The 27777-nt window shown below is 61.6% G+C and overlaps 1 protein-coding gene across 2 annotated transcripts in view; it reads right to left on the bottom strand.

Annotated features, from left to right (window-relative positions):
- The window catches only part of NCOR2 (nuclear receptor corepressor 2), a 155257-nt gene that overhangs the window by 88911 nt on the left and 38569 nt on the right, over positions 1-27777 (bottom strand). For both annotated transcript variants that reach the window (XM_069497217.1, XM_069497218.1), the window contains exons 6-9: positions 26661-26774; positions 17282-17338; positions 10967-11019; positions 1982-2048 (exon numbers count right to left, since the gene is read on the bottom strand). In XM_069497217.1, the coding sequence (XP_069353318.1) occupies positions 1982-2048; positions 10967-11019; positions 17282-17338; positions 26661-26774 (291 nt within the window). The remainder of the gene's footprint in view (positions 1-1981; positions 2049-10966; positions 11020-17281; positions 17339-26660; positions 26775-27777) is intronic.

The following is a 27777-nucleotide window of genomic DNA, read 5'->3' as shown; positions in this document are numbered from 1 at the left end:
AAGACCCCCCCCCCAATCTCACACCACCTCCCTCTGCAGCCAGGAGCCCGGACTTCCTGCCCCAGCTCCGCCCCTCACCTGCTCACACACCTGCCCAGGACCCCCACGCCCTCCTAGCAGTCCCCTCCCTGGGCCCTGCCGACTGGCCCCCACCATGTCCCACGCACCCCTCCCAGCGTGCCCTGGGCCTGGGCTGCCCCAGCCCTGCTCCTGCACAGCCCGCCTCTCCCTCAGTGCCCTGACACCACCTTCCTGACTTCCTCGTCCAGAGCCGCGCTTGCTCCGAGCACGGCGGCCTGGGTTCAAATCCCGACTCCACCACTTCCCAGCTCTGCGACCTCTCTGTGCCTCGGTTTCTTCATCTGAAACACAGGGCTAAGAAAGTGCCCAGCTCGCAGGATTAAATGCACTCATGGATGAAGAACACTCAGAAATAAGCCCGGACCATATCAGGAACCCAAGACGGCGTTTGCTGGTGCCGTTGGCCATCTGCGCCCGACCTAGGCCCCAAGGCCCGGGGGTCTGCGGACAGGGCCTGCGTCTCAGCAGCTCTGAGCCTCACAGAGTAAGTGCTCAGGGATGGCCGACACCCTCCACCTCGCCACCTACGCCTCATTCCCATCCCGTCTTCGTTCAGTGAGCACTTAGTCATCTCCTACTGCATACACAGACCTACACGCACCGGCCGTGACGGAGCCAACCCCAGCAGACCCGACCCTGAGGAAGGACGCCAGCGCCTCCCACACGGCCGAGGGAGGAGCCGGGGTGCAGGTGTGAGGGGGTCCCTCCCGCTCCCCGGCAAACCCAGATCCTACCCACAGAAACCCACGCCGGACCAGCCTTTGCTGCTTCCCCTACCCAAGCACCCCACGATCCCGCCGCAGCCGTCCCCATCCCGGGTGCCCCATCCCCCACCCCTGTGAACCTTCCTGGAGCCTCCCAAGCCCTGTCCCACCCCCCACCGTCTCGTAGCAGCCTGTGGCTTGGGTGGAGTCAGTGACATCATCCCCAGCTCCAGACAAGGTCTGGAGGAGTCAAAGCCCTTCAGTGTGATCCCATCTCCCTGGCGTCAGTCACTGGTTCAGAGGGCCACGCGCCCTCGCCTGGCCCACTCAGGGCTTCTGTGAGACCGTCTGAGAAAGGGCAACTCTCTCCGGCTGTAGGAGATTCAAAGCTGCTACGGGAGTTCAGGTACCACAGTGGCAACCGGTCTGCCACTGTTCTAACACATAGTTGAAAGAAATGAAGGTGCGACTTGATCAAACCACTCCTGAAGCCCACCCCGACGCACTCTTCCAGCAACACCAATTCCTCTCCAGTGTCAGCCCATCTGAGTCAGCTCTTCTTCCCCTGACAGCTGAAACAATACTAACGGTGACTCCTCCCCCGTCACTCAACCCTAAGCTCCCCGGCGAGCCAGTGATGTGTGCGGCCCCCCTACACCGCAGGAACACACGTGTTCTCTCTCAGCCACTCTCCCTGCCCCGAGCCGAGCGTGCAGCGGGACACAGGCATCGGCGCCTTTGTCCGTGTAGACGCAGCCACAGTCCACCAGCGCGGGCGAGGGGGGCTCATTGCTTTCCACGCCCTCCTTCTCCCAAGGCTGGACATGGGGTCCCCGGCAGTCTCTCGAGCTCACCCCAAAATCCCTCCTTTCTGCCCAAAAAGCCCATGATGGACCCTCTGACAAGTGTTTAACGACCAGTTTTCTGGGCCAACAACGTTTTGCTTTCTTTCCTTCCGGGCTGGAAAAGGGGCCGAGGAGCCCCCGACCCGCGCCCACCCCCACACCAGGCTCCCCGAAGCAGCTGCTGTCTTTCCGCGGTTCCCGCGGTTCCCTCGCTGCCCTGGGCTTTTCTTCCCCACCCTGGACGCTCAGTCCCGAGACGGCTGCAGAAAAGGAGGCTCTGGGCAGGTGTGTCCTCAACTGTCCCCGATCTCGAGGAAGCCCACCCGGCCCACGGACGGGGCACGGACTTACCCATTGCTTCCGGGCGTGATTCCTCCTCTTGAAGTACAAGATCAGCTTCTTCCGCATCGCCTGGTTTCTGTGCAGGAGGCAAACGGCAAACGGGACAGGTCAGCCGCGCCAGGGGTCACACAGCTGCCCCCGGCTGTCCTGCCTGTCAGAGTGAGCGCTAGGGTGGCCCATGGCCGGTTCTCAGTGGGATAAAAGACACCCACAGCCCCCAGAGCGACCCGTGAACCGCCAGTGTGTCCTCCCCCTGCCCCACCCAGGCGCCCCACCGACGTCGAGCTGAGCCCTGTCTACAGACGACAGGGTGCTGGGGGCTGAGGGGCCTGTGGCTTCCCGCCCTCGCCCACCTGCACCCACATCTTGGTTTCCGACCCTGGTCCCCAGTGAAGGAAGCCGAGGCTTCCTGGAGACACGGCTGATTCCAGAATGACTTTGTGTTTTTTTTTGTTTTTTTTTTTTTGAGACCGAGTCTTGCTCTATTGCCCAGGCTAGAGTGCTGTGGCGTCAGCCTAGCTCACAGCAACCTCAAACTCCTGGGCTCAAGCAATCCTCCTGCCTCAGCCTCCCGAGTAGCTGGGACTACAGGCATGCACCACCGTGCCCAGCTGATTTTTTTTCTATACATTTTTAGTTGTCCAGCTAATTTCTTTGTATCTTTAGTAGAGACGGGGGTCTCGCTCTTGCTCAGGCTGGTCTCGAACTCCTGAGCTCAAACGATCCACCCGCCTCGGCCTCCCAGAGTGCTAGGATTACCGGCGTGAGCCACCGCGCCCACCCAGAATGACTTTAAGTAAACAACTGCCAAAAAGAAAAAAAAAAAAAAAAAGCCAAAAGGACACAGATGTCACCTGAAAGTCTCCACTTGCCAGAACTAGAATATGAGCAACAAAAGAAGTAGCACTGGGACCAGGTTACAGCCCACAGAACAAAATAAACACCCATGAGTCCACACTGATATAAATAAATGATTGACTAAATAAATAAATGGGGGAGAAGGAACAATCTTCCCTCTAGAGTCCCCGTGAATAAGTGCACAAGAAAGGAGGGAAACAGAGCAGCATGGTTAGCACTCAGCGGTAACCGCCTCCGGCAGGGCCGAGGATGAAAGCCGAATGGGTTGGCAAATTTTAAGGAGAAACAGGAAATCTGCCTAGCCTCGAAGTCTCTCCCTGCAAGAATGTATGAATCGCAGTGGTGGTTTTAACACGCGTCCACGAATTCTTTGATACTGCTTCCTCCGGGAGGTGGGGCTTAACTGCCCGCTGCTGGAAGGGAGGCTGGACTTGGGGACTTGTCCTAAGGAGCAGAGCTCAGCAGGGGAACCGCGAGGTGACGGGGAGGGCCACGGCAGACACCACCGCCGGCCAGCGATCCAGGTGGACATCACCCGCCACATCGTTCTCACGCACCTGACACGGCTCGGTTAGAGGCCGCCTCCCTCCCCTCTCTGTGGTCCTCCCCCCAGCCACCGTCCCAGGCTCGTCCGGAGACAGCACCTGCCAGGCCCAACTGAGGGCCATGGAACAGAATCCAGGGCACGGCACTCTCGGTTGTTTTTTCTGAGACAAGGCAGGACTGCAGTGGTGCGATCACAGCTCACCACAGCCTCCAACTCCTGGGCTCAAGCCATCCTCCTGCCTCAGCCTCCAGAGCAGCTGGGACTACAGGCAACTGCCACCATAAAAAAATAACTGTTTTATTTTTTGTACAGATGGGGTCTTGCTCTGTTGCCCAGGCAAGCGATCCTCCTGCCTTGGCCTCCCAAAGCACTGGGATGACAGCCGTGAGCCACCGTGCCCGGCCCCTGTACTGTTCCAGGGTGTCAGGGTCATAGAAAACAAGGAAGGCTGAGACGCTGTCACCGATCACAGCCCAAGGAGACGTGAGGACTAAAGGCCATGTGGGAGCCAGGATCGGATCTTAGACCAGAAAACGGACGTTGGTGGAAAAACTGGTGAAAACCCAAAGAGAGCTGGTAATTTAGTTATCAGTGTCCTACCGGTGTTCACTGCTCGGCTTTGACAAACGTGCCGTGGCGACATAAGACGTTCGCATGAGGGGAAGCAGGGTGAAGGGTACTCTTCTGCAAGGTTTCAAAATAAATATTAATAGCACCCCTACAAAAACCAAAAAGGGAGAGACACAATCCGCCCTGGAACGCCATGGTGCGGACCGAACGTTGTTCACTGCGGGACTCGCGGGGGCACATGGCCTGCGCCGGCAGAGCCGCACCACCAGCTTCCCCACCCCCCGCCCCCCAGCCCCGAAAAGAGATGTTGAAGCTCCAGCCCCCACGTACTTCCGCAAGTTAGGACGAGATCACTGGGGGGCCCTACCCAGTGACTCAGGAAAAGAGGCGATTTGGACACAGGCCGACAGACACGCGCTGCGCGGAGACGGCGTGAACGGACGCAGGGAGAAACGCCACACGGAGACGGAGATGGGAGTGTCGCGGGTGCCAGGCCGGGAGGCCAGCAGGAGCTCCCCTCAGGAGCCGGGAGAGGCAGGAAGGACCCTCCCCCCCCCCCCCCCCCCCCCCCCCCCCCCGCCAGCCTTTGGAGGCAGCAGGCCCCGCCTACACCTGGATTTTGGACTCTGCCCTCCAGAACTTTCAGACGATAAAATTTCTGTCATTTTCAGCCACCGGCTTTGTGATCATTTGTTACGACAGCCTAGGACACTAGTCCAGGGTCTCGTCTTCAACAAAAGCATTGCAACAGCTGCAGCCTGGAGAGGACCAGGGAGCATGAGGCCTCCTGGGGTGCAGCCTCCCGTCTGCTCAGCACCCCACAGGCGCAAGAGAGGGCTCGAATCCCCCCTGGCCGACCAGAGCATCCTTCCAGAGCAAGCTCGGTGCCTGGCACCCAGATACGTCCACGTACTGCCAAAGAGGACAAATGTCAAGTCCATAGGTTGCAAACTGGCCCAGGACGCTGGCCGGGCCCAGCCCACGAGTGCCGTGTTCGGGCTGCGGCGTTTTCTAAAGAACTTACATTCACTGCCAGCATTGAAAACCAGAAGACGTTGCACAAAAAGCCGAACTTCAACCTTCTCTTGAGAAACCAGGTGATCCGCTGCACTCCTTCGTGGCCACGGGCTGGGAAACTGAGGCTTGGTCCCCCTTGAAAGGGGTGCTGAGCACTCCGTTCCTCAGTCCCCACCGCTCCCTACTGCCTCACACCAGCCCTTCTCACTCAGTTTCCTCCCCGCCCCCCGAGACATCCACCTGCTTTGCAACCCCTTAGCCTCCTGGCTTTCTTGAGGGTTCCTTTTGCTCGAAGCCGTGTTTTGGCAACAGAGATACAAACAGGCAAATCTTTCCTGCTGAGCTGCTGTGGAGCAAAAGTAAGGAAGTCTCTGAGGGGGCTCTGGAGGGGCCTGCGGAGCCGCAGCGGGATGAGTGCGCTGCTGGGGCACTCATGGGGTACAGAGGCACCTGCAGCCCCCTGGAGAAGTCGGGGTTCAGAGAAGCGCGCCCCATACGGAAGTACAGGTCTCATCACCTGCCAGCGGGCTGGGGAGAAGCAACGGGAACGGGGAGGGAGGGGTGAGGGATGGATTCCATGACTGTCAGGAGGGGCTGCACCTTGGGTGGGACTGGCCTGGGGGCCTCTGGGGACCTGGAAAAGGAAAGCTCAGGGCAATCCGGGGAGCCTTCCTGGAGGAAGGGTGGTTTGAGCTGAGGGTGGGCTGAGGGAAACGGGCAGAGTGCTGGGTTCCAAGGAAGTGGGGGGTGGTGGTGAGTTAGCAGAGGGCAGAAGGGGACATTCACGGAGAGTGTGACCCTAACTGCTAGGGACAGTGAGAGGGAAGCAGCTGTGCAGGGCCCTGAAGGTCCTGGGAGACCACTTGGGTCAGGGCAGCTGATGGTCTGAAACCTCCTGCTTACTGCATGCCAAGCAAAGCAACCGCCTTATGACAAGCAAAGTGATGTGACTTGTCCAAGGTCACCCGGCGAGGGAAGGGCGGGGCCTGGACTGCAGACGCAGGGGAGGAAGCAGGATGGATATGCAGAGAGGCCTGGTCTGGGGGTGTGGCTGTGTGGCCCGGGGCAAGTTACCTGCTGTCTCTGAACCTCCTCAGTGAGACCCCAGAGACATGTTAACAGTAACCTGGCTGGTGACTAATCACCTTTTCCACCCGGACAGCCCCAGGACTGCTGCTTCCCATCAGCCAAGCCCCACAGGGGGCGGGAGAAGGAAGAAATCAGGTTGCAAGACAAGAAAAACAGGGACTGGAGGGACCGGCAGGCTCCCAGGCCCGCGGGCACCGGGGCAGCAGGGCGCTGCCTGCCAGAGGACGCCAGCCCCGCTCAACACCCACGGCCCCTGCGCACCCGACTGCGCCCCTTCCCCACATCACACTTGGGCGCCACGACGCTGGGCATTCGGCCGAGCTCTCCTGGCGGGTCCCGCGGGGGGCCGGACCGACACTCCGGGGCGGGCGGCGGAGGGAGGCCAGCAGCGGTGGGTACAGGTGACTCCAACGCCTCCAAATCGGCCGTGCAGCAGGAAGTCAAGCGTGAAATTAACTTTAAGTCTGCAGCCCGGGCACGCTGACACGGAGAAATTAAAGTGACAGGGCAAGGTCCCTGGGGAGGGAACGACCTCCCACCTTGCAGCAGTGACAGCAGCCGGAGGTGTCCCCCCACCCGACCCCAGCTGCACTATCTCGCCGTCCCCATCGTCCCCACTGCTGCACCCACGTATTTATCTTTATCTGCCTGCCCCACTGGAGTGTCAGGCCTGGGTCACTGCCGTCTCCCCCAGCCCGGGGCGGTGCCTGGCACGTAGTAGATGTTCAGCAAACACATGCTGAATGAATGAATGAAGGAGTCTTGATCTCTGCAGATGAAAGTAAGACAAACAAGAAACACAGCGTGTTCTCTCTGTGCCGAGCACTGGGCTCAGCGTCAGGCGTATCGCCTCCACAAACCCTCTGGGATGGGTCATCTGCTCCCATCTCACAGATGGGGAAACTGAGGCACTGACAGCAGGTGACCTGCTGCGAGGACACACGGCTGGTCCGGCAGAACGAGCCACGGCCAGGCCTGAGGCCCTCCATGTCCAGCCACACGGTGGGACTGGGCCTGCGACAGGCCTCCCTCCCCGCACCCCAGCACGGGGCACTCGGCAGTGTCTGACGTCTGGCACGTGCAGAGTCACAAAACATCAGAGCCAACCAGGAGTGCGAGGTACAGTGCAGCTTCCTGAGCTCTGCAGCATCCCTGAGCATCATCCACCCTCGGCTTGCATGCCTCTCAGTGACGGGGCGCTCACTACCTCACTTGGCAGCTACGACGACACTGCTCAGTTCTGCTTTATCCAGAGGTGAGTCCACTCTGTGATGTGCCTCTGAGAGTCTTATTTCCACTTCCAGAGAATTCCCAAACTTGCTAACAATGCCCCTGCTCCCTCTCTTTGGGCTGAACATTCTGCATCCGTCTCACTTCCGCACCTGGCAGCGCTGTGAGGCCCCCAGGTCCCTCGGCCCTCGCAATAAACAGTTGCAGACAGGGCCCAGCAGCCGCCACGGGGTCCCAGGAGCTCCTCTGCCCCTCCACCCAGAACACAAGGCCCCTCCCATCCAGAGCCCCGTGGGGCCGGCGCGGCACCTACACACCTGCGTCACAGGAAGGTCCACCCAGGGCCAGCCGAGAGCGCTCAGAGCCCAGGCAGCCCCGCGCCACACCCCATAGAGCCTCCGCTGCTCCCACCTGCACCCGCCCGGCACCACAGGCTGCCAGACAAGCCCAGCGCCGTTCGCATGAAGCGCCCAGAGAGAGAGATGCACAGAGGTGAAAAGGAGCTGAGCGACTCAGGGCTGCGGCACGTGCGGTGGCAGGGGAGTGGCGGGGTGACAGCTAGAGCGAGCAGGGCTTCTGTCTGGGGTGATCGCCACGCTCTGAAGTCGACTGCGGTGACGGCTGCGTGACTCTGAGAACATGCGAAACGCCACCGGGTCGCACACTTTAAATGGGCGAATCGTATGGTGTGTGACTTACATCCCAATGAAGCTGCTCAAAAAGGAAAAAAGACAAGATGCCCCGTCCCCGGCCACGCTCGAGCAGCACGAACACGAACAGGGTCTGCACCAGCTACGGAGAAGGGCACGGCACGCGGGGCCTGGCCTCTCAGAGCCGAGTGCTGTGGTCCCTGACCTGGCCCTGGGCCACCCCCCCAACCTCACAGCTGCTGGGCCCCCGACCTTGGCGTCCACTGGACCTCCCCACCCCCGACCCTGCTGCAGGGGCCTCCCCACCCCCGCTCCCTTCTCCCTGCAGCCACCAGACTGAACTTTTAAAACCACTATCCGACCACATCACTTCCCGGAATAAACCTCATCGCTGACTTCCCCTGGCACAGATAATAAAACCCCAACTCCTCACAGCCCTGAGCGAGCTGGGCTCCGCCCTCCTCGCCCCTGCCTAGCCCCGCGGGCCAGGCCAGCCTCCTCCGAGAAGCCTGCAGCCCGGCGCTGCCCCAGGGCCTTTGCACTGCCCGTTCCACCTTGCTGGGGACACTCCTGCCCCGGAGGTCCACACAGCCAGCGCTGCTCAGCCTCCACGCGTCCCCTCGACTGTGACGTCCTGCCCTGACCTCTCTGGCTGAAGTCATCCCTCATTTTCTCTCTCGTCACCCCGTTTACCACAGACATAGAATTTTCCTAAAGTAAACGACTGCACTGATTTAATGACGACCATATCAGAGTTAAAAATACAGACGTGATGATGATTTTAGTGGGAAAATATGGAAAAAAAAAAAAAACCCTAAAATTCTAAGGACAAATCTGTTTAAATAATTCACTTATAGAAATATTTTTCTAACAGAAAATGGACCACTCACTGTATAAGAAATCTCAATCGTTCACCTCTGTGTTTTAAACATAAACAGGGTCACGTGCAATTTAGATGCAGAACGAATTCAGTGCGGCGGTTGCCTACTCAGTCAAAATGTGCTCGAGGAGACCACAGCCTGTCTCTGAGGAAGACTATGGGATGTCAAGCAGGGCACTGGTTTCAATCCGCTTACAGTTTTATCTGTTGTACTTAAACAATACCATTATCTGCACAGTAACTTACTCCTTTTCTGTTTGGAGTCTACGGCTGTTTTTATTACCTGAAATTATCCACATCATTCAGTGTAAAATCTCACCCACTTTAAGCGATGAAACCTATGTAAAATTTCCAGTGTAATAACGTTGCTGCCAAAAAACAAAAACACAACTAGGTACATTAAGGCATAAAGCACTTAGGATAGTTCCGTAGTCCTTTAGCTGCTATTTTCTTATTTACTGAACGCGCTTACTTTCTGTCTTTACTGCTAGACAAAACCTGGGCTGAGTCCCCACGGCCTGGAGCAGGGCCGGGCAGACAGTAGCTGCTCAGTAAACGTGTGATGACTGAACAAACGAAGGACCAGAGGGATGAGTGAGTGAATGCTCAGCGGAGACTATCCCATCCTCCTCCCCTAAACCAGCCGTGCCCCCCGTGCCCTCACGACCCTCCCCCTGCACCCCCCCCCTCCCCGAGTGGGGCAGGTCCCAGGAAGCTGCAGAAGGGACTAGAGTGGCCCGATTGGCAAATAAACTGTGTGGACTCCATGGGACTTGGGACTTGGGCAACAAATGAGGCCACCAGGCCAACGACGCGCAGGTGGCATCTGACATGGGCATCCCTGCGCGACACCAGCGGTCCCTGGTGCAGGACACTCGCCCCTCCGGACACTCCGCAGCCCCTGCTGGGCACGGGCTGAGAATGACTCCACCAGCCCTGAGGGGGGACGTCTCTGGCAGACACTCCTCAAACCAGACAGGAGCCCGGTCGGCAAGGCCGCCTCTCCTAGGTCACCCTCGCAGTCACAGGGAACTGCAGGATGGTGGCCAGGTTGCTCATCCGAGCTTGGACCGGTCATGCAACTCCAAAAACTACAAAAGAAGAAACCTCCCTGCCAACCAGTCCAGCACCAGCGGATGCCTGAAAATCATCAGGAGGTTTGCATGCCTCTGGGAATGGGGAGCTCACCACTGTAAGTACACTCTCTGCATTTCTATCCCAGGAAAACTTGGACAATCAGACTAGGCTAGACTACCCACTGTGCCTGCCAAGAGCCTCCTTTCGAGGTCACACTCTAGCACACGTACGCTCTCACAAAAATGAACCTTGAACATTCAGACTATGATCTCAACGAGTCTCTTCTCCTCCCTAACGCTCCTGCCACGCTCACAACCATGTGTTCCTCAAGAAAGGTCTGTAGCTCCTATTACCTTTTGGGTTCCTGGATAACATGAGTAATATCCCCTCCTCAGCACAGGAGGCTCTGCTCCTGTTAATGCATCCCAGCCCCCTTCCAGCAGCCGCACCTCCAATGCCTTGCACCCAGCTTCAAGACACAATGTTACCAGCCTCCAGCACTGCCCTGGGCCCCCAGCACACCCAAATGCGTGTGGCACTTAGCTGACACTTTTGTCCCTCCTAGTATCCATCTGGGAAAAGGCCCCAGCATTGGGACACATCCCGTCAGCCACCTCCAAAGCCTCTAGGCCTGGAAGAGTGCTCCCAGCTGCCCCACGCCGGGCGGTGTCCCAGAGGGACCTCTCCGTGCAGACCCCAGGCCACTCCCAAACATGCTTACATCCAAGCCCACGGCATGGGCCACTCCCCACCATCCTGAGCCGGCCTCCCTCTGCCCGGCGGCAGTGCCCTCCTGCCCCAACAGGACACAGACCTGTAGCCCTGACCCCGACTCTCCGGCCCTGTGCACGGCAGGCCCCTCGCCACCCCCGGCCCCCCAAGGCCTGCTCTGGTCCCATCCTAGGCCCTACCTAGCCCAGAATTTTTGCCCAAACCCTGGCCCTTTTTGTCCCCTCCTCCAGCACCTGGGCCTCGCTGGGAGCCCCAACGGGAACAGGGAGCCCATGTCCCAGCCCTGGCCACCGAGAGCCTGTCCCCCAACCCCGTGTGTCGGCACGGCCGTGCCAAATACTCACATTTTGATGTTCTCATGATACTGCCGGGTGTCGGAGGGCTGGTTGTACAACGGCTGCGAAGGGAGAGAGAGAAGCAGGTCAGAGCCAGGACTGGGGTGTGGGCGGCTGGCCCGGCCGGGCTGGCCACTGCCCACTGCAGAGCCCAGCGGCCAGAGCCCCAGCCCCGGGCAACCTTGGCCTTGGGCCCGAGGCCCTGGCTCCAAGGAGCCATCTGCAGGGGTGAGTGATCAGCTGCCGGCAGGCACGAAACGGAACAGAGGGTCCCAGCACCCAGCCCCATCCAGGAACAGGCTGTGACCGGTCACTCCGGCACAGCTGTGGGTACCATGACCATCCCCTTCCCCAAGGTGGTCGTGGCTTGCTCTAAGGGGCATTTGGCAGGGACGGCCCAGAGCACCCCAGAGACAAGCCCACACACACGTCCCAGGGAGCCGAGGTCGGCCGCGGCCACTCAACTTGGAAGGCTGCTTAGCCTCCCCGACACACGGAAAGCCGCGTCAGAAACACTGCGAGATGCCACCCCATCCCCACCGACTGACTGGCAACAGACAGAAACGTCAAATAATGCCAAGTGTGGGGGTCGGGTCACAGGAAGGCTCGCACGCAGCAGGTGGGAACACAGTGGATGGGGACACGCGTTCCAGAGAACAAGCAGGTGACACCCGGTAAAGAAGGAAGATGCCCCCAACGTGCCCACCCCCGCCTGCAACGCCTGGAAGAGCGCGGCACAGCGCCCCACGGGGATGCAATGTCCCTGCGTCACTGCTCACCACCCGGCACGCCAGAGCCGCTCTGTGCCCACCACCGGAGGAAGGAGCGAGGAGGAGACCAGGACGCGCTTACGCCACGAATATGACACGGCCCTGGAACACGGACACGCCAGGCCCACGCGCATCAGCAAGGACAAAGCTACAACACGTGCACAAGGAAAAGCAGCCCCGTGTCACGGCATGTGTGACAGCTCAGGGACCCAGCTGGCTGCGGGGGTCCCCCTCCCAGATGGCAGCGCCACAGTTAGGGACCAAGGGCACAGCCTGGGATCAAATCCCGGTTCTGGCACTTTCCAGCTGGGGCCCCAGGGAAGCCGGGGCTAATCCTTCGGTGCCGCTGTCTCTGCACGATGGGGCTGAGCCCACAGGGTGGCCCGAGACCACAGGGAGTCTGCAAAGCCCTGAGCCCGGCACGTGGCAGACGCAAGAGCCCAAGAGGCCTCAGCGTCCTTGTTGCCAGGGTGCAGTGACTGTGCTAATGACACCTCCCCGAACCCACCCGTGCCCTTGCTCTGGCCAACGGGACAGCTGCAAACTTAATGAGAGCGGAGGCTTGGAGACGCACGCCTGCGTTTCTGCTTCCTCTCTGTCGGGAGCACAAGCCTGGCCTGGCCGCTGGGGGCTGAGGAGACGACACGGGCACAGCAGCGCCGTCCAGCCGGGCCGAGCTGGAGCCACCCGCCGCCCGGCCCCTGGCTGACCACGGCGGGGCGTGAGCTGGGCCCACGTCAACAGAAACGCTCGGCCGACGTCCAGACTGCCGAGAGACGGTGGACGGCTGCTGCTTCAAGCCACTAAACGTGGGGCTGCTTTGTTAGGCAGCAGTAGCTGGCTGATACAAGTCTCATCCCTATTGTACAGATGGGGAAACTGAGTCCTTAAGAAGTTAAAGCATTTGCCCCCAGTTGGTAAGAGAAGAGTCTGAGCAAGAGGCCCATCTCTCAACTCCAGCACTGGAGGAGGGGCCTGCCCCTCCCTCCGCCTGTGTCTCTGTGTGCGCGTGTGTGTGTGTGTGTGTGTATGTGTGTGTGTGTATGTGTGTGTGTGCGCGCGCGCGCCTGTCTCTCCCTCTCTCACACCCACACACACGGCAGGGCGGCCATGGGTGACCGTGGTAGGAAGGCCAGGTACTGCGTGAGAGAGGTCAGGCAGGACAGGCGAGGACAGAGCCGCGGAGTCCTGCGGCCTCGGGCAGGGCCTCAGGGAGGGAAAAGGACACACAAGGCTCCTCCCCAGGGAAGGAGCTGAACACACCTCCCGATGACCCCATGACCCCGGTGCAGCAAGACTGCAGACCCCACCCCCACCCCCAGGGAGGGCCCCCGCAGCCCTGGGCAGTGTGGGGGGCAGCACGGACGGCCTCAGCTGATGACGATGCCAGCTTTCTCCCCACGGCCCCCACAACCCCACTGTGGTAACTCACCACTGGGCTCCAGAAATTCCAGGCTCCAAGCTCAGCTACTCTCCTGGGGACAAAGATGTCACCCTGCAGCTGGCATGGACCATCTCTCCCCATGCCGGGTCAGGCTGTCCTCCCAGGGAGCTTGGGGAACAGGGGAGAGTCCCCACCCCCACCACAGGGGTGTGAACAGGAGGGCGAAGGGGACAGTGGAATAGGAGAGCCCACAGTCAGACTCGCTGTAGAACTTCCCGATGGACAGGAGGGGTGAGACACCCCTGCAGGAGGCTATGAATCCTCGTCTTGGGAATGGCAAGGGGCCCATAAACACGCCTGTGCTGTGTCCCGGGCGACTCTGTGTTTGGTCTTTCATGTTCCCCACATGCCAATAAAATACAGTCCAGGCGCGAGTGGGCATCGCTCGTGGGCTCAGGCTCTGGAGCCAGGCCGGGGACACGGCTTCTGCAGCCACGAGAGGCCGGAAAAGTGGGACCGACTCCAATGACATGGGGACAGAGCGACCTGCCACTCAGGGCGGCCTTCAGCTCCTAAGGGCAAGGCCCTTGTAGACTCGGGGCCCTGGGGGGTTGGGCAGAGGGGCTCCCCCCACAGAGGTTCTCACCTGCCCCTCCTGGAGGCAAACAGAGACCTGGGAGAGCGGGAGGCAGGATGGGGATGCTGCCCGTCACCACGGCAACAGGCCCCGCCATCTTGGAGGGCACAGGAGGGTTGGGGAGGGAGCCACGCGCCCTGGCAGGTGCGCTGCTGCACAGAGACGGCCCGAGGGGGTCCCCCTCACCCCTCCACCGTCTGCAGAGGGGGCTGCACGGAGCCAGGCAGCTCCTCTGCGGAGGCCTGACCAGCCCCAACGTGGCGGCCACAAAGCGACCTCCACGCCCAGGGTGAGCCTCGGGGACGTGGCCCCCCCCACCACTCACGGCCTCACGGGTTTCTCCTCTGGCCGGGGAGGCGTTACACCAGGAGGGGACACTGCCTCCCACAGCCCCAGGGGGCCCGGGCCCGTCTCTGGCCCTCTCCAAGCCTGTTTCCTCCTCTAAAACCAGGGGTGCGGTGGGAGGGAGCGCAGCAAGAGCAGGGGGTGGGGAGGACGTGGCAGATGTGGCGCCCTGGGCAGAGACGACGCATGACTGTGACTAAGAAGGAGCAGGAGGGTCTGGGGAAGGAGCCCCCCTCACCCCTGGCTTCAGGCCAGCGAGCGGGTGACCAAGAAGAGGCCGCCACCCCAGGCAGCCCGAGCTGGTAACAAGTGAGTGTCAGCCCCCGCCCTCAACCCTCTGGTGACACCAGGTTCTTAAAATAACACCTCCGAACAGGAAGGAAGCAAATGACTCAAGCAGCAGAGAGGTCGGGCTGCTGTGCACACCCTCCGCCCCGGCTCCTGCTCCGGCCCGGCCGAGTCCCCAGAGCGCGCTGGGGCCCGCGGGGGCGGATGGGCAGTGCCACCGAACCCCGAGCCCCAGAGCCACACTCAGCACCCCTGTGCCATTTTCTTCCTTCCCAATGTGAATTCCCCCCACCCCGAAACCCCGGCCTCCCTCCCAGGGAGGTCACAGGGACTGCAGCCCCTGAGGGCAGGGTCATCGGAACATTCCCGAGGCAGCAGCTGCCTTGGCTGGGGGCTCCCTGGGTGGGCTCCGCGGCTGCAGGTGGAAACACCCCAGGAGCCAGATTCCTGACGGTGCGGCCCAGTGACCCCGCCCCCAGGTCAGCTGCTTAGAGGACACCTCTGGCCACTCGGGCACTGCGGAGACCAGGACACAGGGCAGACCTGGCCGGCAGTGTCCCCGTGAGCTCAGCGCGCCTCCCGCCTCCCCTCTCGCTGTGTGTCCCCAGGCAAGGCACCACCCTCGCTGAGCCTCACCCAGAAAATGGGACGGTGACACCTGCACTCACCCTAAAGCACAGTAGGTGCCCTGTCACTGTGAGTCCCTCCTTGTCCCCACCGAAGGCCACCAAGCCAAGGGCCTACTGACTTCCAGAGGACTCCAGCTGACAGCCACGCAGTCCAGGCACCACAGACCGTGGCCTCGAGGGAGCAGCTGTTCTGAGGTCCCCAAGCAGAAGACACCCGCTTTGGCCCCAAAGAACCGGAAAAGCATCACTCCGATGCTCCTGGTTCCAAAGCTCCTAAGACCTCCCACTGGCTCTCAACCCTGCCGCTGCCTCCTCCCTGCAGCCCTCAGGCCCCAAGACACAGCGGCCCCAGTCACTTCCTCCAGGCAGCCCTCGGGGACTAGTTAGGACAGGGGAGAGGGAGAGCCTCCACGTGCGGAAATGACTGAGCCCCACATCCAATCCCGCCTTCCCCGCCCAGCTCACTGTGGGCACAGGACACGGAACAGCCACCGTGGAAGCCGCTGGGCAGTACCGGAGTCCACACAAGACCTGGTGACCCCTCCCCCAGGCGCACGCCCTGAGGGGCGAAACGCACGTGCACACGGCCACAGCTGCCCAGTGTGGACGGCGCGTTTCGCAACAGCCGGAACCCGAGAACCCTCTAACGCCCACCCCACCCCCCGGGAGGGAAGAAATGCGGCACGTCCACGCCGCGGAGCATTACCCGGCCGTTAAAAAGGACGCGTGCTGCCGCGTGGGTGGACCCCGAAAACACGACACCGAGTGCAAGAAGCCAGACCCAAAAGGCCACCCGCGTGACTCCATTCGCAGGAAAGGTCCGAAATACGCAAATCCACAGATACAGAAGCGCTTCTTTTTAGGACAACGAGATGTTGTGAAGCCGACTGTAGCGACAGCGGCACACGTCTGCGAACACCGAACTGCCCACTCAAATGGGCGAACGGCAGGGCCCGCGACCGTATCTCAGTAAGCTGTTCAGAGACCAAAACAGCAGCGGCAGCAGCCAGGAGCTTCCCAGCACTCGCGCCCACAGGCGCAGGGAGCCCAGGCTGGAGCCGTCACCGGCGCAGGCCCCCACCCCCAGGACACGCCTCAAGCGGGGTAGAGCCCAGCGGGTCGCGGAGGGCCAGGCCAGGGTCCCTGCCACCTGCCCCCGTCTCTGCTCGCTGATCCTGAGTGGTGGGAACGGACGCACCTGGCTCAGGGAAGCTCTCAGGGCACGAAGCTGAGAACCTGCAGAAGCTGCGGGCAGCTCTGCTCTCCTGCCAGCTCACAGCCTGTGTCACTGAACCCGACAGAGGCCCTTGAAGCAGGCGCTATGTCTTCGCCACGTCACGGGTGACAAACGGCGGTCCGGGAGGTGCCCCTGCCCAAGGCCACTCAGCAAACACACGGTGAACTCGACTTCCCAGGAGGCTCCCACGGCCCGAGGCTTTCTCTGCACCCCGGGAGCACCCCACGCACACCCCAGACCCACCACGTGCACGGGGACCCTACACCCGCTGCACACACGTGGGCCAGAGATGCCCTACACGCTGCCCGCCACGGCCACGCAAGGCGCCGTGCCCGCAGCTCAGCGGGCGCCGAGGGGCGCTGGGCACGCGGGGGCTCGAGCCGGTGGGCCTGGGGCCGCCCACCCCAGCCCAGGGACCCCAGCAGGCCCGGGCTCTGCTTTCCAGCTCTGCCGCTGACACGACGTCTCCCCGGCAGCAGGTGGGACTGGCACTGGTGACGGTGCCAGCAGCACCAGCACAGCAAACGCCGGCACTCCCTCCACACAAAGCAGGCGCCGCACGTGACGCTGCACAAAAACTAACCCAGCAGCTCCTTGCTGTCGCCTGGGGAGGAAGGTGGTGTTATTACTCCTACTTCATAGACGAGGAAACAGAAGCACAGAGAGGTTAAGAGACCTGCCCGGGGTCACACAGCCGTTAAGCAGCAGACCGGGGAGTCGGACCCAGATCATCTGGCCCGAGGAACAGGCTCCACACTAAGCTGGAACGGGGCTGGACTGCATGGACTGCAGCCGTGTGGATCCTCCTGCACCCCGAGTGGCAGGGCTTCAGGACGCGCGCATCGCTCGCCCGGCCGGCCGCCCGCCCCTTATCAGCCCCTTATCAGGAGCTGCACTTCCTGCTTCCCCCCGTGAAAGCCGCCGGGCAGCGCCTGGCAAGAGAGGACTTCCTCCTCCCGCCCGCACGCGCACCTGCGCCCCCGCGTCCTGGCTGCCCCTCCCGCCCCGGAGCCCCCGACGCTGCCCCAGCTCACCAGCTCCACCTGGGGCCCCAGGCCTTCCAGAATGCGGTGTGCAGCTTCAGCCTTCTTCTGCAGCGCCACGGAGGAGAGGAGGAAGGAAAAAAACACAGAACAGATTATAAATAGAGGCCTCCAGGAATGCGGGCACCTGCCCAGCCCAGCACAGCGATCCACAGCCTGGGGGGGACGGGCGGGGGGCCGGGCCCTCCCCAAGCCCTCCCCAGGCTGGGAAAAAGCCACAGAGGAGCCCGTACCCGCCGCGGCCCTGGCAAGCCCGCCAAGTTTCGATTCTAACAGACGCCGCAGCCTCTGCTGCCCGGCTCCCCCAGGGCCCGCCGGTGCGGCGACGGCTCCCCGCAGCCCGGCGACACTGCCAGGCCCGCGATGCCTCCCTGTGCCCTGGAAGCTGGTTGGGTCGTCTACAATTACCTCAGAGCTGGTGCAGCCCGCGCGGGGGGAGGAGGAGGAGGGAGGGTGCGACGGAGGCGCTCAGAGATACCCTTTCTAGGATTCCTGTGTTGCACAATCATGTGATTATTTCTGGGCTGCCCCGGGGCCTCCCCGCCTCCTCCCCACTCACAACCAGGGACTTATTAGGAAAACAGGAACATGTGGCAGAAAGGGCCCAGTGGCCGCCAATTCAATGGGCCGGACCTCAGGGCCCCCCGCCCCGGGCCCTCGGCCATGAAGGCGACATTGTGCCTTGGCCAGGCCCTGCCAGCCCCCCGCCTGGGACCACCAGGGCCCGCTCAGAGGAGGCCTGGAAGGGGGCCCAGGCCAGCCGGGGTGCCCAGGGCCGGGGACAGGGGGGCGGGCAGGGGCAGTGCTTGGGCAGAACGGAGCCCACAGCCAGGCCAAACTGCGCACACGTGGGCAGCGAGGCCTGTCCCTCCTGCGACGACTCTGCACTGGGAGAGACCAGTGCTTGGCAAGTCACCATCCTCGTATGGAATTCGTCCCCAAAGGTCCCCAAATCCAGACGTGCTGAAAGGGGGTGGCCCAGAGCCCTGGGGAAGGCGGCTGCCCACAGAGCTGGAGGCGGCCCTCTCCAGGAGCCCCTCGTAAGGCCAACGGCGGCTCCCGGCGTCACAGCCAGGGGCAGCAAGGGGCAGTCTCCCTCCCCCGCCCAGCCCTGGAGGGAGAGAGTGGGCTTGTAGGTGGGCTCAAGCTGGCACCTAGAAGCACCTCCGCCTAGAGCCCAGGCCCAGCCCACCCGAGAGCAGAGCCGAAACCCCGAGACCAGGAGCCTCAAAGTGTGGCTGGGGCCGGGACGTAAGGAGCACACGATTATCACAGTGATTAGCAGTTTACGGAGCACCTACTGTGCGCCAAGCACCGGGCACACGGCACGTGTTACTGAAATTTAAAGGACACGTAAGAACGAGGGAAGGCAGATACAAGTATCCCCATTTTACAAAGGGAAAACCAAGGCACAGAAAGCTGACGTCAGGGAACAAGCCCTCCTCATGCCCTACAAGCTCCAGGAAGTGAGGGAGCCAAGTGAGAAGGGCCCCTTGGGCTTGGGACCAGCATGTCCCATGCAGGGCGCAGGCACCACCCCGAGAGTCACTGCAGAGCACTCCTGCCCCAGCCGCACCCTTGAAGCGGCACCGTGCCCACCCTGGGGTACTGCAGATGGGAGAACCCCCAAGCCAGGCCGAGTAGGGGACTGGGTACGGGGTCGGAGGCCAGAGGACAGCCACCCCAACATTTCCTGAGCACCTACTCCATGCTGAGCACCGGGGAGAGATAAGGAATGAATGAGACCCAGCCCCTGCCTCCAATAACCCCGTTAGGCAGCAGGTCAAGAGCAGCAACGGCAGACCAGTACGCTCAGGCAGAGAAAGGTACATGTGACGTATGGGGGAGGGACAAAGCAGGGCCCAAGTCACTCCCCTGGAAAGGTAACAGGAGGGATATTTGAGCTGGGTTTCGAGGGGTGAATAGGAGTTGGTGTGTATCATGAGGCTCTGTGGGGATCAGCAGCAACTGCCCATCTGGATAAAGGCGCGACACCACACAGAAAGGGCAGGACTGGAGCAGCCGGGCCACTAGAAGCTGCCTTGTCACACGGTTGGGCCTGGGTCTTGCATCTGGGCCTGGAGCCCACGGTGGCGGTCTCAAGAAGCTTGTGTCCTCCTGTGAGCTTGTGCTATGGAGGACGCGAGGACCGCCCACCTGACCAAGGGGCTGGTCCCCCTGTGGAGGGCCGGGGGTGTCCTGGCCCAGGCGCTGCTGCCTGCGCCGGCTGGGGCGTGGCTAGTGACGGCGGCTCCTCACTGGGCGGCCGGCTGGAGCAGGCCCGGGCGGCGGCATCAGCGAGGCTGAGGCCCGTTTGTATGAGCAGAACAGCCGCTACCAGCTGCCCCGGTGGGGGCCAGTGGGCAACGTCCTAGACTCCGCCAACGAGCAGCTGGCGGGGCTGGTGGCCAATGACTGCACCCCCGGTGGTGCTGCCTGTGGGCGCTGGTGGCAGCTTGGCCCAGGGCGTCCCTTCCCAACAGCGCCAGTTTGACAAGAACGTCTTCCAGCTGGAGCGGCCTTTGTCCTCGGCGCGGAGGTACCCCAGCCGGCCTCAAGGAGACATCGTGGGCCTGGCCAGAAAGATCTTCTTCAAATGCTACCCGCTGTGCGTGGCTGGCTCTTTGCGAGAGATTAGCCAGCCCCGGGCCACGTCCCTCCCCACGCTCCAGGCTGGGGCCGGCTCCCAGGGCCAGGGGCTGGACAAGCTCCGCAGGACATATCCCCAGGCCCAGGAGGACCCGAGGACCCCCCTGCTAGTGGGGCCAGGCCTGGGGGATTTGGAGGGAAGCTTTGGGATTAAAGTACTGTTTTCAGTCAACTTAATAAACTGATGCATCAGCCAAGAAAAAAAGAAAGTGGATTCCGTCTTCCACAACACCCTCACTGTCCCAGGAATGGGGCACCTGCCGCCCCTGGAGGAGAGCCGGGAGGACTGGTCCCAACCCGCCGAGCCACAGGGAGCCCCACGTCCTCGGCTGTCTCTGGGGCCTCCCCCACCTCAGGCACCACGCCCAGCCCTTCTGCTTGGGCCTGTCAGCTTCCTAGGGGGCCGGAGGGAGGTCCTGCCTTTCTCTCACATCTGTCTAACATCTGTGAGGCAGCGCTGCCCTACCCCAACCCCAGCAAACTGCTCCGCCTGCCCGGCCTCAGTCTCCCCAGCTGCGAACTGGCCATGCTCACCCAGGGTACCGAACTCCTAGGACTTTCGTGAGATGTTCTACAAGGACAAAGCGGCAGGCGTCAGATGCAGCCTACACCACAAACTCCCTCTCACCTCCTCGCCGCCAGCTTCTTGCCACCCTGAGAACTGTCTCACCCCTCACTGCTCCCCACGTACCAAAAGTCTTTGCATCTACTGTTCCCCTGCCTGGAATGCTGTTCCCTGCATCTTCACACACTCCTGCCTGTCCCTCATTCATGTCTCAGGACTCAGCCTCCCCTCCCGAGAAGCCCCCCGGATCCCCCAGGAGGGCGGCCCACTGCCCTCGACCCCTATGTCCCCCGCCTGGCTGTCCTCACAAAACACACTGGGTCAGGAGTGGGGGTCTGTGCCCCGCCATGCACCTTATGGACTCCCCGTGGCACTGGGCGTCTGCGCTGCTGTCTGCCGTGTCCCCGGCGCCTGGAACAGCACCTGGCACGGCATGGGCGCTTGGTAACGGTCTATGTGACCGGAAATGGAGGGAGGTGGACTGGCTCCCTTGAGCGGGGCATTCTCACCCAGGACACGCGTACCCCAGGCTCCCAGTGCCCGCCCAGACCCCGTCCTCTCTCGATATCGCTGGAGGCTGGCCCAACGCCTCAGCCCCTGGCCCACCACTCCGCTGCCGTCGTCCCCGGGACCCCAGGTACACCTGCCCCCCTCCCTGCTCTCTGGTCCACCGAGCACTACTCTGGGTGACTGCTCCCGGGTGCAATCACTGCGCCATTAACAGCTGGAGGAACCGAGGCCCAGGGAGGACGCCTGGCTGGAGGCACCGTCCACAAGTTCCAGGCAAAGCCCTGCCACCCGGTACCTCTTCCCACCCCGTATTTCCACAGTTAATGTCTGCGCATCCCCCACGCCCTCAAGGGTCACTGCTGACACTGCTGCCCCTGCCGGCCCGGCCCAGCACGTGGGGGCACCCCTGCGGCAGCCTCCTCGCGTGGCACAAGGCCTGGCTTGCAGGGCGCCGGGACGCACCTGCCGGAGCTGAACCGGCCCCACCCGGGGGTAGGGGGAGAAGGATGACGCGGGGCGCTCCAGCCCAGAGCAGGGCTTCGGGCCGGGCAGACCCTGCTGGCTGGGAGGTCAGAGGTCAAGGAGACCCAGGCCCCACCCGGGGAAAATGGAGACAGGCCCGTCTCAAGACCTGGCTGGAACCCGCTCCCAAGTCCCCTCGTGCACCCGGCCGTCAGGGAGCCAGGGTCTCTGCTCTGACCACGGGGGTGGGGGTGGGGGCGGGCGAGGGCCTGACCCTGCAGGGGAGGTCGCGGGGCCTAGAGAGAAGCCACTGCCCGAGCTCCCCCCTCAGAGAGGACAAACCCGGGAACTCGGGCCGCCGAGGAGCGGGGCTGCGCTCACCCTTGGCGTCCACCTGCTGCAGGGCCTCGCGGGGCCACTGGGGATCGAGGTGGCTCTCACTCAAGCCACGGCGCCCCTGCAGGGAGCCTGGGTCCTGCGGCCAGGCCTCCTGGTGGCCAGAGGGCCCGGGACCTGTGCTGGGACACGGAAGTCCTTGGTGCCCTGCGCAGACAGCTGCACAGGAGCACGGGACCCACGTGACCACACGCATATGCCGAGATCCACGGACACATAAATCATAGATATGCACGCGTGTCCCGAGGTGCACACACATACACACGTGTACCCAAACACATGATGTAACCACACACGCCACCTCACACACATCCATTTGTATACACATGTACACGCTTCACACGTGTACCCATGTGAACACAGGCATCCACAAACAGGTGCACAGACGCACAAATAACCACCTATGTGCCTCACACATGCTAACTCACATGGGGTGTATTCATTCACACACGTGCACACAGCGCCCATGGGTCCACTCACACTCACGCATCCATGGACGTATAAATGCACAAAGAACCACAGGCCCCACATGCTGACTTCTGCACACATGTACACACAGCCACGGAGAGATCCACACACGTACACACGTGAGCACATACATGTGGTGAATAAATGTACAAATAACCACGCACATGCCCCATACATGCCAATGCATACACACAAGTATTCGCATACATGTGTGCACAGACAGCCAGAGGTCCACAGGTGTGCTCACAGGTACACGTATCTATCCAACATGTGTGCCACATACCACACATGTGCACACACGCACATGTGTACCCAAAACATATGCACACACATGTATGCATACCTGTGCACGTGCACGCACACACATGCATACATGCACACATACACATGTGTGAACACACATGTACACACACTGCACACATGCGTGTACATACACACCCACATGCATGCGCGCGCGCACACAGAGCTCTCCTCCAGGACAGAAGACCCAGAGCCCCATAGAACGTTGCCGGCCTGTCCCCTGCCTAGGAGTCCCATGCCAGCCCCGTCTCTGCCACTCCGGCCTGAGGGCCAGGCCTGCCCTCCCCATCTGCAGGGTGGGGGCAGCACCCACCCACCCCAGAGGCCCCAAGGTCCCACCCCTGCATCCAAGCCCCTCTGCCAGCCGCTGGGGCATTTCCAGGCAGCAGCCGACGCTGGGGCCCAGCGTCCTCATCTGCACAGGGAGCCTGGCACCCGCGAGCCCGTCCGGAGCTCTCCTGGATGGGACACGGCAGCCCAGCGGGGAGGCAGGCTGGGCCTCCCGTGACAGGCCCATTCACCGCGTGTGCAATGTGCCATCTGGAAGAAGCCCTGGGCTCCGGGGGGCTCTGATGGCCAGGTGGCGGGTGTGGGGGCTAGGGCGGGGGCCGGCAAAGGATGCCAGGGCCACAGGACGGGGTCTGACCCGCTGCCCTGAAAGCCCCGAATCGCGGCTTGGGGGATCTGGAGCTGGGCTTAGAAACAGCCACCGGGGTGCCGGGACCCCGATGGCGCTCTGCAAGATGCTTCCTGTCTGTGCAGCCCGCTGACGGCACCGCTCCTGCTCGCCCTGCTCGGTCTAATCACACGGGGCACAAACTCAGTCCTCGTCGCATCGCACAAACACTTTACTTTAACGACACTTAAAATCTAAAAAATCTAAGACGAGGGCTTCAGTCTAAATGCTCCAATTTCCTTACCACTTGGCGCCGGGGCCTCTGCTGCCATTGTTCCTGCCTCTTTGCACCCTTGTCAACTTCACAAACCTCCGCCCCACCATGCCCATGTTTTTCAGACCTAGCCCAAGGCCGCCTCCTCTATGAAGCCTACCTTGGTTGCTGCATGTTCACGGAGTCCCCCTGCCCCGAAAGCCTACGGTATCAGCAACCCGCACTGCACAAATGGCCCCTTATTTAGACATAGCCCCCCCCCAGGGCTGCCAGGTATCTGTTTTATCCAAACTCGGGTCCTCCCAGACCCCCAAGGCAGGCTTCCCACCTCATGTCCCCCCCCTTGAAGATCAAGGGAGACCCCCTTCCCCTCTCTGGGTCTTTGCCTGTGCTGTGACCTTCACCCAAATGCCCCCCTCGAGGCCCACCCACCGCCTCCAAGGAGCCTTTCCCGCCGCCCCGTTTCCAGGGCGTGCTTCCGCCTCCTGCCCCGGCCCCCCGCCTGTTCCCGTTCCTGCTGCCAGGGCTGGCGCGGCTGTGCCCGCTGCCGCCATCTGTGTGCACCTGCCCGGCCCCGCCCGCGCAGCCGCTCCCCGAGGAGGGAAAAGCCTTACTCGGCGGTGCCTCCGCCATGTGCTCCGCATGGCTGATGAGCCCGAGTCCCTCACTCAGAGAAGACAGGCGGCCCTGCCCAGCGGGGAGCCCCACTCCGAGGCTGGCTCCCGTTTAGAGATGGAGCCTTGTCCCCCACCTCCCCAGCAGCCAGCGGGGAAGGCAGGCGGATTGGCGGGGAGCCCTGGCTGCTCCTGCCAGAGGCGGCTGAGGGGCCTCCCGCCCACCAGGCCGCCAGCTTCTGAGGCATCGGGACCCCACCAGGCTCCACACCCCCAAACCAGAGGCCTCTTCCAGGAAGATCTGCCCCTTGCCCCCCACCTCCCTCCCCTCCTGCCGTCCGACCATTTGTGCAATGGAGATTTAACGAGCACCTACTGTGCGCTAGGCACTGTTCTAGGTACTGGAGGATGAGCTGGAAATTTACAGAAGGCAGAGATTTTATTCCCTGCCCTCACGGAGCTTCCGGCCATCATAAACAGAGCAAATAAGTAAAGTATGAATCATGTCCCAGGAGAACAAGGTCTAAGAAGACAATGGAAGTCAGGAAAGAGGAAAACAGGTGCTGAAGGGTTTTCAGGAATAAGACAGTCGAATCGGGCCTTGCGGAGAAGGGAGCATCCAAGCACAGAGCTGACAGCAAGGACAGAACAGGCCGTGCAGGGAAAGGAGCTCCAGGCAGGGGCGAAGGGCCTCCCCGGCCTCCACGGTCAGGGACCCCAGGAGTCCCACCCGTGCCCCCTCCACCACAGGCTCCTACGGCCAGCTCAGTCTCGGCTCCGAGTCCCGGCCTCGAAGCTCACTTGCTGTGCAATCTCAGGCAGGTCACCCTCCCTCTCTGAGCCTTGGTTTCTTGGCGAGCAAGGTGGGGAGAGTAACAGTACCTACTTCATATAAGTCTGGAGAAGATTGAGTAATCTCATGCAAAATATAAACAATAACAAGAAGAAATGAACAACAACTAGGACGATGACCACATAATGGCACCAGCTAGCACGTCCTCAGTGCCAGGCATTGTCCCAATCCCCACACCCACTGTACGAGGCAGACGCTATTGTTACCGTCATTTTGCGGTCAAGGAACGTGAAGCACAGGGAGGTTTGAGTAAAACACTGGAAGTCACCCAGCCAGGAAGTGGGAGAGATGGGATTCGAACCCAGGATGTCTGGCTGAAGCATGTGCGGCCCCTCGGCTCTCCGATCACTAGGACTGTTACTAGTGTTACTCGGGGTGGGGGGCCGGGGCATGGGAGGGTGACCCAAAACCACAGTTCCCAGCCCCTCGCTCTGCGGCCTGTTGCCACTTCTAGAGGCAGAGGCGTAGCCAGAGCGGGTGAGCCGGCAGCTGCCTGCCCAGGGCTACCGCCACAGGCACCAACCTCGCGTGCCCAGGCTCCAGAGCAGCCATCCTGGGCCCGGGGATACCAGAAGCCTCCCCACCCCCACCTCAACTCGGAACACCGACCTGGCAAAGGAAGACCTGACAGACACAGAGGAGACAGCTGGGAAGGGTGGCTGGGCCCCGGCCAGGGGGGACCCGAGAAGCCAAGGCACGGAGGGGCGGTTCCCCATCTGTCACATTTTACTGTGCAACCTCAGACAACGACCAGTCCCTCTCTGGGCCTCAGTTTCCTCATCCATAAAATAGAGGAGAGGCCCTAACATCCGCAGGTCCCAAGGACATTTGGAAAAAGTCAACTAAAATCATCAAAGCCCAGCCTGCAGTGGCTTGACTGGGATGACGGGGAGCTCACCACCTTGCCAGACATCAGCTTCCACCATGGGGCAGCTCTCTGCTCTGTGCCCTGAGCCCCTCCCCCAAGACCCAGCCCCCTCCAGGCACCCAGCAGCTGCCCCTTGCAGGACCCCCAGTGCCCTCTTAGCCTGCCGCAGACCCTGCGTTTCAATCACCCCAAAGGCCCCTCCAGGGCCAAGTGTCAGTGGAGGCCAATGCTAAGAGTCAGGCCCTGATGTCTGACAGCCCACTGGTTCAAATCCCAGGTCTGCCACTTCCTAGCTGTGTGACTTTGGACAAGTGACTTAACCTCTCTGGGCCTCCATTTTCCTACAAGTAAAATGGAAACAGCTGCTGCCCCTACCGTCCCAGGCCTGCTGCGCAAAGGACAGCCAGGAGGAGCTGTTCCCTGAACGCAAGCTGTTACTCGTAATAACGCTGCTATCTTTGGCACAGGGATTTCTTCTGCGTGGGTGGCTGAAGAAGTGACTGTCCCTCCCCATTGTCAACTGACCCTGCTGCTCTGCTGGAGGCAACGCCTGCGTTTTCACTGCGTTTTCACGCCGCATCCCACAGGCCAGCCAGGGCCCACCCCAGCCCCTGCACCTGGGCAGGGCTGCCCAGAAGCCAGGCCAGGTGGGGTTTCCACTGGCTACCCCTCCCCCACCCACTCACACCCTGGGTCTCTGCGGGGGAGGCAGACGCCTCGAGGTGACCCCCACGTTGCATCTGGCAGCCAGGGGACGGTGGAGGAGAAGTGGCCCGCCCGGGGGCGGGGGCGTACCCGGTTCTCGTCGTAGATGATCTGCACCAAGCTGCGATGCTTGGACTCGATGGGCGGCGGTGACACGGGCTTCTCGGGCTCTGGCGGCTTGGCGGCCTCCTCCTCCAGCTGTTGCTGTGGGACGGGGCAGAGCGAGGGCTGAGCACGCCGGAGGGCGGAAGGGGGGACGCGTCCCCCTGCAGCCCGGGCTGGCGGCAGCACACAGGAAGTCAGGCCGCTAACCATTTCCTCTGAGTCACCCCCAGGGACTTCGAGCCCTGGAGTGGCGCCAGCTCCCTGGGGCCAGCAGCAACCTCCGAACTCTGGAGCCAGGTTCGAATCCTGCCTCGGGGACTTCCCAGCTCAGGGAACACAAGCAAGCAGCTCAAGCCCGCTGAGCCTCAGTTTCCTCGTCTGTAAAACGGGGCTAATCCCTGTGCCTCCCTGATTGGGTTGTGGTGAGGACTGAACGAGCTGACACGCATACAGCACAGCTGGGCTTGCTAAAAGCCAGCCATCGTGACCGTCAGGATCCTTCCCAGTGCCACTGGCACCAGGAGAGGCTGTGCGGAGTTTAGAGCCCCACTGTCTAGGCTGGAACACGACTTCTCCTACTTACTTGCTGTGCAGCCTTAAGAAGTTGCTGAACTTCTCTGAGCCTCACTTTCCTCATCTGGAAAATGGGGATCACAAACGTTACTACAGAGAGTCGGTACAGGGATGAAATGATGACGCGTGCAAAGCACCCAGTGGGCAGTGAGCACCCACCGACAGATGCCAGGGAGGGAACCACGGGAGAGCCGGGAAAAGGCTCTTATATTAAATAATATTTAAAATGAACTTATAAAATTACTGTCATAAATATAGCCACCTTTTCTTCACACACGACGTCGTGTGGTTTCAACACTCAGTGAGAATTTATTTTCAATAGCCTGATCTCATTCCCTCTCACGACCCTAGGAAGCACTGTCACACCTGCGCCCACGTCACAGACAAGGAAACTGAGGCTGAGAGAGGCGAAGGTTCCCAGGCCACACGCAAGGGAGGCCCAGCCTGTTCCGATTCCAGAGCCAGGTGACATCTCCCCACGTGACGGACGAGGAAAGCGGAGGCACAGAGAAGTCACTGCCCAGCCCAC

This window comes from Eulemur rufifrons, chromosome 21 (genome assembly GCF_041146395.1).
Source record: "Eulemur rufifrons isolate Redbay chromosome 21, OSU_ERuf_1, whole genome shotgun sequence".
NCBI classification, from domain to species: Eukaryota; Metazoa; Chordata; class Mammalia; order Primates; family Lemuridae; genus Eulemur; species Eulemur rufifrons.
The sequence above is the reverse complement of the archived record's forward strand: the minus strand, read 5'-3'. Positions and strand labels throughout refer to the sequence as shown.